General features: G+C 36.5%; 1 protein-coding gene across 2 annotated transcripts in view; it reads left to right on the top strand.

The window, feature by feature from the left end:
• LOC138158297 (syntaxin-2) overlaps positions 1-12,020 on the top strand; it is a 51,574-nt gene that overhangs the window by 30,852 nt on the left and 8,702 nt on the right. For both annotated transcript variants that reach the window (XM_069084497.1, XM_069084527.1), the window contains exons 4-9: positions 2,050-2,124; positions 7,071-7,144; positions 7,876-7,984; positions 8,247-8,320; positions 8,430-8,567; positions 10,616-10,726. In XM_069084497.1, the coding sequence (XP_068940598.1) occupies positions 2,050-2,124; positions 7,071-7,144; positions 7,876-7,984; positions 8,247-8,320; positions 8,430-8,567; positions 10,616-10,726 (581 nt within the window). The remainder of the gene's footprint in view (positions 1-2,049; positions 2,125-7,070; positions 7,145-7,875; positions 7,985-8,246; positions 8,321-8,429; positions 8,568-10,615; positions 10,727-12,020) is intronic.

The raw sequence follows: 12,020 nt of genomic DNA, 5'->3' as shown, positions 1-12,020 counted from the left end.
CTTAATTTCTTATGTAAGAGTATTTTGATGTGAGTTTAGTTTTGTTGAATGATATATTACTTCTGTTTAGATGTCCTATCTTTTAAAAATTCCAAATTTTATTGATATCTTTTATTTTCATATTACTTTCATTTCCTAAATATCTCTTTCCTCTACCACATGTAGCAAATCATCCCTTATAACCAAAAAAGAAAGAAAATAAATTACTTTTACCCAAATTAATTAATACAGTGATTATGAGGATATTGGAAATATTCTGTTCCTGTAGCCCTCACCTCTTCAGTAGAGGGGCTTTTTTCATCTCTCCTTCAGGGACAGACCTTGTCATTATTATTAGATAGCATTCTGTTTTGTTTTTTGGCTTTCACTTTTTTCCTACTTATTTTAGTCATTATGTTTACTACTTTCCTGGTTCCTTTGCTATACTGTACAGCAGTTATTAAAAGTCTTTCTGTGTTTCTCTGAATTTTTCGTAGTCATCATTTTTTACAGTGCAGTAATATTTCATTACATTTATATTCCACAGTTTTTTAGCCATTCACTAATTGATGGTCTTTACATAGCCAGTATCATTTTGTGAAATAAATATTAGTCATTCTTCTCGTTATCCACTGTTCTCCAAACTCTGTTGCGAAGTAATAGCCTAGAGAGCCATCCTATATGTGACTTTAGAGTTCCTCAAGTTTTTAGTATAGATTTATGTATAGTCTGATTTAAATTCTGTTGTCATTGTTTAGTTGATTTTTTTCTACAAAATAATATCTATTATAATTTTGCACTGAGCTGCTAGTGACCAAATATTTATTTGACCTTAAAAAAACTCAAATTTTGAAAAAGGGAAAATTAAAAAATTAAATACAAGATTTTGTTTTCTTTTTTCTAAGGTGAAACATTTTCTTTTTAAATTATATTTTTATAGCACTTCACTTTCTAGATATGCCTATCATAGGCATTTTTAACTTTTATCTATGTCCCTTGGTTTATGAATGCTACACCTCATTGGGGGAATCTATGATAAATGATTGCCAATGAATAATTGCTAATTAGCTGTCATATGTACTCCTATTAACTTAGGATCCATACAAGACAGAAACCTGTGCTGTAAGTAGTCATCATCTAATTTTAACCCATAGTACCTACCAGGCACTCCAGGAAGCAGAAGGAAGGGAAAGGCAGAAACCAAGGGAAAGGCCAGAGGCAGCAGCATTCGTCTACTGCTATGGGCATAGTAGGTCCTCCTGAAATATTTGTGGAATGAATAAATGTAGGAATGGGTAGAGTGGGATTTACTTTCATCAAGTGGTAGGTAGCATGATGAAGGTCACAAGGCTTGGGTTTTTAAGCTGTGGCCTTCTGCTAATTTCAGTGGTTTTGGACAAGTCCACTAACCTCTTTGTACCTCATTGTTCTCACCTGTAAGAGGAATGGTACTTGCACATCCCATCTCATAGGAGTATTGTGAGAGTTAAATGAGTTAATATATGTAAAACTGTTGTTGTTTTTTGTCCTTCATTCTTAAAGAGGACCATAATATCAGGAAGGTGATGCCACGCCATGCAAGGGAACTGGATTTAAGTGAGGGAGGGCTGTGTACAATCACCAGCCTTATTCTCTCCTCTGGAGCCATCCGGGCCCAGTGGCAAGATATAGATTAAGATGACTATTTGGCCCTGGATGTAAGACCATATGTAGAGGTTAACATCATAATGCATTAGCGCCTGCTCAGATGTTAGTAACGGGGTGCCGTTTGGAAAGTGTCCTTGCACTAGCTGGTTGGTCCATTGCCATAGAATGACCTTGCATGATAGGGTGTAGTGACGATTGTCTTTATTAGGTGGGTGTATGGGGAACATGATAGAGATTGTAGAGCCCCAAGAAGACTTGGAGCTCTGTTTATCAAGTAAGTCTAACTTGGATTATTAGTGGGATGAAAGCCAATGCAGCATTGGTGATGTAGCCTCTGAAGTAACAGCCAGTGGCGGTGTATTTCCTTTAGGTTTACTATTGGTTTCTAACCCTTATATCTCATATTATACTTTATTTTTAAAGGGACAAAAGAAGAGCTGGAAGAACTGAACAAAGAAATCAAGAAAATCGCTAATAAAATTAGAGCCAAGTTAAAAGGTAAGTTTGAAAGTTTAACTGCTTTTTAGGTGAAAGTTCAGTACTGACTTTTTGGGAAAGTCTCTGCTTGAATTGTCAGTCCCCTTCTACTGTCCATTGTAAGGTCCTTGGACACCTGAACACTGTGAAGAACTGAGTGTGAGGAGCCTAAACATCATGGATTCTCACCATTTATGCAGGTCACCACCTTTTGTTAAACAGTAGCAATCACCAAGTTATGTTACTTTGAGCATGTGGCTATGTGCTAATCTTTCATAATCTCATGTTTTATTTTCTGACACTGTTTTTACTAACTTTCTGTTATTTCAAGCTCAACAAAATTTGTGATTATATATATGCATGGATGTATACATATGTGCACACATGTATATTATATACAGTCAGTGACCCTTTAAAAATATTTTATTTTTTCCCCAATTACACGTAAAAGCAATTTTAAACATATTTTTTTTAATTTTGAATTCAAAATTCTTTCTCTTCCTCTTTCCCCTCTCCCCTCCCTGAAACATCAGGCAAATTTGATATAGATTATGCATGTTCAGTTATGCAAAACATTTCAATATTAATCATATTGTGAAAGGAAACACAGACCCAAAAAACCCCCAATAAAAATAAAGAAAAATTTTAAAAAGTATGCTTTAATCTGCATTTAGACTCCATCATTTCTTTCTTTGGAGATGGAGAACAAATTTTCATCAAAAATCCTTCGAGGGGCGGCTAGGTGGCACAGTGAATAGAGCGCCGACCCTGGAGTCAGGAGGACCTGAGTTCAAATCCGGCCTTAGACACTTAACACAAAAACTATCCGTGTGACCTTGGGCAAGTCACTTAACCCCAATTGCCCTTCAAAAAAAAGGGCAAAAAAAATCCTTCGAAATTATCTTGAATCATTGTATTGCTGAGAATAGATAAGACATTCACAGTTGATCATCATACAGTACTGTTGTTACTGTACATAATGTTCTGGTTCTGCTCACTTTGCATCACTTCATATAAATTTTTCCAAGTTTTACTGAAATCATCCCTTTGTCATTTCTTAAAGTATCATGTACCACAACTTGTTCAACCTTTCTCCAGTTGATGGGCATGCCCTCAGTTTATAATTCTTTGCCACCACTAAAAAGCTGCTTTTTATTATAAATATTTTTGTATATATAAATCTTTCTTTCTTCTTTGATATTTTTGGAATACTGACCCAGTAGGGGCATGGGAGGGACCAAGAATACATTTTTCTTTGGATATAGTTCTAAACTGCCCTCCAGAATGGTTGAATCAGTATATATTAGTGCCTCAGTTTTCCCACATCCCATTCAACATTTGTCACTTTCCTTTTCTGTCATATTAGTCAATCTGATAGGTTTTGGGCACTGCTTTAGAGTTGTTTTAATTTGCATTTTTCTAATCAGTAATGATTTGGAGCATTTTTTTCATGTGACTATAGGCAGCTTTTATTACTTTACCTGTTCAAATACTTTGACCATTTATCAATTGGACAATGAATCTTATTTTAATTTTTAAATTTAAATTTATTTATTTTCTTTTAGTTTACAACATTCAGTTCCACAATCCCTTGAGTTTCGAATTTTCTCCCCCTCTCTCCCCTCCCCCCCTTCCTCATGGCAGCATGTAATCAAATATAGGTTCAACAAATACTTTCATACTGAATATTAGTCAGGGTTGTAAAGAAGGATTATAACCAATAGGGTGAACAATGAGAAAGAAGGGACAAAACAAAACACAGAAGAGAGAGCAGGTAGTTTGCTTCAATTTGCTTTCAGACTCTGTAGTTCTTTCTCTGGATGTGGATATCCCTGTTCATCAGGAGTCTTTTGGAGTTATCTTCTGACCTTGTATTGCTGAGAGGAGCCCATTCCATCAAAGTTAGTATTCACAATACGATATGTCTGTAACTGTGTACAACGTTCTCCTGGATGTATCTTATTTTTATAAATTTGACTCACATCTCTATATATTTGAAAAACTTATCAGAGAAACTTGCTATAAAAAGTTTTTCACAGTTCTGATTACTGTGTACTCCCTCTATCTTATTTCCTCCTCTTTATCCTACTCTCTCCTTTCACCCTGTTCATCCTCAGAAGTATTTTGCTTCCGAGTCTTATCTCCTTCAGTCCTCCCTTCCTCCTCTCCTTTTCTCCTACCCACTTCCCATCCTACTTTCCTATAGGGTAATATAGGTTTCACTACCCAACTGAGTATGTATGTTATTCCTTCTTTGAGCCAATTCTGATAAGATAAGGTTCAAGGGCTCCTGTCCACCTTCCTGATCTTCCCTTCTACTATAAAAGATGTTTTTATGCCTCTTTTTTTGTGAGATAATTTACCTCTTTTTACCTCCCCCTTTCCCACCCCTTAATTTTATGTTTTTAGATGTCATCTCATCATCTTCAACTCACACCCATGCCCTCTATCTATGTATCCTCCCTCTAACTTACCTAATAATGAAAAAGTTCTTAGGAGTTACAAGTATAATATTCACATGTAGGAATGTAAACAGTTTAACCTTATTGAATCCCTTGTGATTTTTCTTTCCTGTTTACATTTTTATGCTTCTTTTGAGTATTGTATTTGAAAGTCTTATTTTCTATTCATCTCTGGTCTTTTCATCAGGAATATTTGAAAGTCCTCTATTTCATTGACTAGCCATATTTCCCCCTGAAGGATTATACTCAGTTTTGCTGGGCAGGTGATTCTTGATTGTAATCATAGTTCCTTTACCTTCTAGAACATTATATTCCAAGCCCTCCAGTTTTTTAATGTAGAAGCTGCTAAATCTGGTGTTATTTTGACTGTAGTTCCATGATATTTGGATTGTTTCTTTCTGGTTGCTTGCAATATATCCTCTTTGACCTGGGTGCTTTTGAATTTGTCTCTGCCATTCCTGGGATTTTTCTTTTTGAGATTTTTTTCAGAAGGTTGTTGGTAGATTCTTTCCATTTCTATTTTGCCCTCTGGTTCTAGAATATCAGGGCAGTTTTCCATGACAGTTTCTTGAAAGATGATGTCTAGGCTCTTTTTCTGATAATGGCTCTTTAGATAGTCCAGTAATTCTTATGTTACCTCTCCTGAATCTGTTTTCCAGGTCAGTTGTTTTTACAGTGAGAAACTTCACATTTTCTTCTAGTTTTTCATTCTTTTGATTTTGTTTCATTGTTTCTTAGTATCTCATGATATCATTAGCTTCCACTTGCCCAGTTATAATTTTTAAGGAATTGTTTACTTCAGTGAACTTTTGTAAGTTCTTTTTCATCTAGCCAATTCTGCTTTTTTAGGGAGTTCTCTTCAGTAGATTTTTGTGCTGCTTTTACCATTTGTCCTATTCTGGTTTTTTAAGGTATTTTTTTTTTCTGTACTCTTTTTGTGCTTCCTTTTTCAAGCTGTTGACTCTTTTTTCGTTATTTTTTTGTATCACTCATTTCTTCACCCAGTTTTTCCCCTATCTCTCTTATTTGATTTTTAAAATCCTTTTTGATTGGGGCAGCTAGGTGGCACAGTGAATAGAGCACCGGCCCTGGAGTTAGGAGGACCTGAGTTTGGATCCAGCCTCAGATATCTAACATAACACTTACTAGCTGTGTGACCTTGGGCAAGTCACTGAACCCCAATTGCCCTGCCTTCCCTCTCCAAAAAAAAAAGTTAAAGTTCTTTTTGATCTCTTCTAGGAATTCTTTTTGGGCCTGAGACCAGTTCACATCTTTCACTGAGACTTAGATATAGTAGTTTTGACTGTTGTCTGTATCTGAGTTTCTGTTTTGATCTTCCTTCCCTGTAACCATAGTAACTTTCTATGATTAGATTCTTTTTTTTTGTTTGTTCTTTTTTCCAGACCAACTTTTAACTTTATATTAAAATTGGGCTCTGCTTTTGGAGTGGATGGGATGCTGTTCATTTCAGGGTTTTATGTAGCTTTTTTCAGAGATAGTTCTGAAGGCCGGTAAGTTTTCAATTCTTCCAAGGTAGCATGTCTAAGGAGAGGTGTGTTTACTACTCTTCTGGCCTGTGCTGGGGTCTGTAAGTGAACACACGCACTCTTTTTCACTCTAGATCTGGGACCAGGGTCCCTGCTTCCCTGTGGCCACAAAGTCTAGTGTGTTGGTGCCCCTTATCACCCTGGGACCATGACCTATCCAGGACTGTGGTCTGGAGCCTCATATGGGCAATACAAAAGAGTCTCTACCAGGAAAGGAACCGCTGTGATATTCTTCTGGCCAGTTGTCCAGCCCCCTTATCATCTGTGAGCTAAGAGCTCCAGAAGCTACTACTACTGCTGCTGATTTAATTTCCCTAAAGTATGCTGCTGGCCTATATTCTATTCTGGCCTATATTCTACTCCCACCAATATGAAACAGATCTTTCTTGCTGACCTTTTAATTTGTCATGGGCTGGGAAATTGTTTCACCCCATGTTTTTGTAGGTTCTGCCTCTCCAGAATTTGTTCTAAGACATTATTTTAAAGTTACTTGGAGGGGAATTTGGGAGAGCTCAGGCGAGTTCCTGCCTTTTCTCCACCATCTTGTTTCTGCCACTCCAGTGACGTTTTGTTAAGAAGAAAAAGGAAAAGTCTAGACTGGGCATTTTAAAAGCTTCAGCATGATGTGGCATTTTATGGTGTATAATACTTAACTTTGGTAGAAGTAGTTTTTGAGGTGTTTGCTTTCTGTGTGTGAGTTAAAATAGAGATTCCTTTGTGACCATGGCAAAAAGGTCTCTTAAAAATTAACGTCTTTTTCTACTAAAACTTTCGATTTAGTTAAGAGTAATCTCTTAACTTATTTTAAATCTCTCTTTAGTAATTTATCAACTTAGTTTAATTTGGGGGAGGAGATGAGAAAGAAATAGATCCCATGCAAGAAAGCAAGCAATCTGAGGTCATCATTGAGTGATTCATTTGAAACAAAAAAGGTGAAAGTTGTTCTGTTTGTTCTCAGCTATTGAACAAAGTTTTGATCAAGACGAGAATGCCAACCGAACGTCAGTGGATCTTCGGATACGAAAAACACAGGTTTGACCATCAGCTTCATTTGATGGAAATAAAAGCTCAGAGTCATTCCTCTCCGATTGCATGTTTATCTTTACATGGTCTCTGTTTTCAGAGTAGGGATTGTAATATGCACAGAATTATTAAGTTAGCTAGTTATTAAGTAGAGCTATTAGAATCAGGAAGACCTAAGTTCAAATCTGGCCTTAGGTACTTGCAAGCTGTGACCCTGGACAAGTCACTTAATCCTGTTTGCCTCAGTTTCCTCATCTGTAAAATGAACTGGAAAAGAAAATGGCAAACCATCCCAGTATTTTTGCCAAGAAAACCCAAAATGGGGTCATGAAGAGTCAGGTATGACTGAAACAAATGAACAACCCCAAGAAATACCTAGCACTCACAAGGTGTACAAGGCACTGGAGTATGTGTAGTACGAGCTGGAGTGTAAATAAATACACTTGGGGCAGCTAGGTGGCGCAGTGAGTAAAGCGTGGGCCCCAGAGTCGGGAGGACCTGCGTTCAGTTCTGGCCTCAGACACAAAAACACTAGCCGTGTAATCTTGGGCAAGTTACTAAACCCCAATTGCCCTCCAAAAGGCAATGGATGAATGAATGAATAAACAAATAAATGAATACACTTAACATGTGTATTTCTGCATTTGGAGGAATAGTGTAGTACATTGGTTTGCTAAAATTAATCTTTTTAATGGGGAAGAAAAATGTAACATTTTGATCAGTTTTATCCCTGTTTGCAGCATTCTGTTCTGTCTCGGAAATTTGTGGACGTTATGACTGAGTATAATGAAACACAGACTTTGTTTCGGGAACGAAGCAAAGGACGGATACAACGTCAACTAGAAATAAGTGAGTAAATAACATGGTCATGTTGACTGCAATCTCATCAGCTGTGTGACCATGGAGAAGTGTCTTAACTTCTTTGAGCTTCAGTTTGCTTATCTGTTAAATTGGGATAATAATACTTGCACTACCTACCTCACAAGATTGTTGTGAGAAAAGTGCTTTAAAAGCGTGAGTCATTATTGTTGTTGTTGTGGTGAGAAATACGTCATTTTTGAAGTACAACACTCTAATTGAAGTGTTTTAAATTATGCTAATATCTTCTTAGCTGGAAAAACTACCACTGATGAGGAACTAGAAGAAATGTTGGAAAGTGGGAATCCTTCTATTTTCACTTCAGATGTAAGCATGCAAATGTCACTAGGACTGGATATGCATTTTATTTTTTAAAAAATATTGCAAACCAACCATATGTTCATTAGCATTTTTTTCTTGTTTCTCCATTCCAAAGATTATATCAGATTCTCAAATTACTAGGCAAGCTCTCAATGAAATTGAGTCACGTCACAAAGATATTATGAAATTGGAGTCCAGTATACGAGAGCTACACGAAATGTTTATGGATATGGCTATGTTTGTTGAGACTCAGGTAACTAAATTGACTTGAATTAACTTCTTTAAAAGGAAATTTTCCTCTCATGCCTGTGATTTTATGTTTGATTGTATAATAGCTTATAGTATGCCTGTATTTTCTGTTCTGTCAGAGTAAGAGGAGGCTCCCCTTCACTGGACCCCATTAGTCAAGCAGAGGGGTGGATCTCCACTTATCCAGGGATGCTGAGATGGGACCCCTCGTTTTTTTTCTTTTTGGAGGGGGCAGGGCGATTGGGGTTAAGTGACTTGCCCAAGGTCACACTGCTGGTGAGTGTTAAGTGTCTGAGGCTGAATTTTAACTCAGATCCTCCTGACTCCAGGGCCGGTGCTTTATTCACTGTGCCATGTAACCTCCCCAAGGGGGCCCCTTGTTCTTGTGTGGGTTACATCAGGTGGCTTCTGAGGTCCCTTCCAGCATGGAGATTTTGTAAATAGTATTTCAGTTTCTCTAAATGATGAATGAAAATATAAAGTATAAGGCTAGGTGTGGGCCCCACAGGTCAGACTGTGTAACCCTGAATAGATTTTGCTCTTGATTTTTTGTAGCCTCGAAGGGTCTTGATTTAGCTTAACATGAATTCATTGGACCCATTAAAGATGAATATCTGCCCTTTCCCTCCCTCCCTCCACACCAAATACAATAATAGACTATTCACCTATAAATGAATTCTTAAGAAACCTATTTCCAATCTTCACTTTTCCTTTTGGCAAAAATTTGGGTAAATTGTTCTTTCTTGTTTGCTTCTGCCAGAATAGTTCTTTAGGATTAAAGGTATAGAGGCAGTGAGACACTCATCACCGTTATTCTTGCCCTGAGAAATTCTCATTGGAACTTAATTTAAATTTAGGTCCCTTTATATTTCTGGTAATTTGTGGAGGAGGGGGTTCATGACAAGGGTTCACGTCATCCAGACTTCCATGACCTTTTCAATATAACATCTTTATTTTAAATAACAGACCATAAAGTTGATGGTGGGAAATTGGCATGTGCTCGCAGCATTTTTGCCAAAAAAAGTTGACAACTGTGGTGTGTGTGTGTGTGTATGCATGTTTGGGGGAAGGATTATTTCATTTCCCTCCCCCCTCCCTATTTTGTATAGTGTCCACTAATAATACCAAAAATGGATAGATTAACAGGCAGTATTCATCATTTCCTGACTCCTGAATTATCCCAAAGGAAACAAATTAGATAGGTCAGAATTATTAGAGCATACTTGTATTTGTTGAGTTACTCTTTTTTTATACAGATCTACAGAAAGAATTTCTTTCATTGGGCTTCATTAGAAAAATCTTAGCACTTTACAGATTTGTCTTGTCAATTTACTTTTAGAAATCATTAGTATGATTTTTCCTATTGGGCACACTTGGGAATAGTAGTTGAATCTAGTTCAGTCTATGCTGGGAAATTTAAATCTGTGAATGAATGAGTTTCTTGTGCATCATTCTTCAATGCTTTGCTATTCACTGCTGCAGATTATGTCTGCGAATGGACAGAAACCAGGTAACGTATTTTCTCCCCTAACATTTCACCACATTTCTTTGTTTAAAAATTTGCTCATTAGTCCAGCCAGTTTAGTGTTAATGTATAAGCTATGTTTAGTATAGTTACATTTTGAAAAGTAATGAAAATTTTATACTCATTTGAAAAAATGTCATTCTCTGTGTGTATATATGTATGTTTTTAGAGTATGTTTGTGCATGTAGTAAGATATTTAACCCAAAGCTAGCTTCCTTTCCATCTTTATGTTCATGCTTGAATTTTTTTTACTATTTCCATGTTTAGAAAAACTCATATGCCTTTAATTATCCTCATTGAAACTTCATCTATCTTATCTTTAATTTTAAAAATTGGAATGGAATTTTAAACCATTGTTTTTGACCAACAGTAGAATAGATTTTGCCTTCTTCCTGAGTAAATTAAAACTTTCAGGCATCCCATTCATAAGGTGCCTTCTCATCTCAAAGTCACTATTGATGTGATGTGACTGCTCTTGGGTATACATCTGGAAGTTCATTTCTTCTAAAATTAAAATTTATTTTTAGGGTGAAATGATCAACAACATAGAAAAGAATGTGATGAATGCTTCAGACTACGTAGAGCATGCTAAAGAGGAAACTAAAAAAGCTGTTAAATACCAGAGCAAAGCCAGAAGGGTAAGCTTCTGTGGTAGAGCTGCTAAAAGCGGACATTTAATAATATGCTACAAACCAGTCTGTGCTCCTAGCACAATAATGCCATTTTGCTAGAAAGTTTATTGAAGAAATAAAGTTGGGTGCCTGTTCTACTCAAGGGTAAAACATAATGCATTTATTGGATATATTGACATTATTTTTGTTAAGAAGCATAGGAGTTTATTAGGTAAAATTCTGATGAATCTGTACTTGTTTTTGCTGCCCAAAATAAGTGCAGACCCTTTGCAAATAAACATAGGTAGATGTTTCACTTTTCACATGCTAGACTGAAGTGACTATTTTAAAGTAGAAAAATTTTTTTGCATTTATTATGTCAGTCTTTGTAAGAACTAATGTGAAATGATACAGTATCAGATAAGAATAAAATGTTTCCTTTAAAATATTTTCTCATTAATTTTTTGATTTAATAGTTTGTTATATATTTTATTTGTTGCTGTTCCCTTGATTTTTGGATTATTTGACCTTAATGAACTTAGCACAGATTCTACCCAGGAAGTTTCTGCATTGCTGGAAATCTAGTTATTTCACTATTAATAAGAGTTAAAGGGCCCTTCAGAATTTTTTTTTTTTGCTTAAAAGATTGATATGGCACATGTATCACTGATTGAATTTACAACTGGACACTCATTACACAACATTGTCTCAGTGTAACAGAGGAGTACAGTGGCACTGATAATCTAAGGCATTCTATGATAATGCAGAAATGACACGTGTCTCTGGAATGCATGTTCATATTCGTATTGGATTGTAGATGTGTTTGGGAATTAATTATTGGTGCTGAATAGTGAAGAGCTGACTAAGGTGCTGGAAAGCCTTCTATATTCTGTCTTGTTCCCTCGTTTAACTTCTAAGTGATGCTGGAGACAGACAGACTAGCATAAAACGTCATCTTCAGGACAGTCATTCTCCGAGCACCATCTGAGCTCACTGTCACCCCATTGCCCTTCAGACAATGCCTGGAAGGGGGGGGGTAACTTTGAACGAAAATGTCTTTCTTGGTGATAGATTCCCCTGGTGGTTCAGTGGTGGTATCAGAGTGAGAAAAGGCAGAAATAATGATATTGTCACCAGGTACTTAAGCAGAGGAATCAGTAGTACTAGAAAGAAGTTAAAAGCAAGAAAATGTTCATAATTGACGATTGATTTTGTATTGATTTTTAAGGAAAATCTAAGCCCTTTAGCTTTACCCTGGCTTGTCTTCCCTTCCTGCCCTGGGTTGTGGGCAGGAGAATCCAAGGGGTTCTTTAATTAGTTG

Source organism: Petaurus breviceps, unplaced genomic scaffold, assembly GCF_028583685.1.
Source record: "Petaurus breviceps papuanus isolate PSGF00001 unplaced genomic scaffold, PetGlider_PUasm1.0 101, whole genome shotgun sequence".
Taxonomy (NCBI): Eukaryota; Metazoa; Chordata; class Mammalia; order Diprotodontia; family Petauridae; genus Petaurus; species Petaurus breviceps.
The sequence above is the reverse complement of the archived record's forward strand: the minus strand, read 5'-3'. Positions and strand labels throughout refer to the sequence as shown.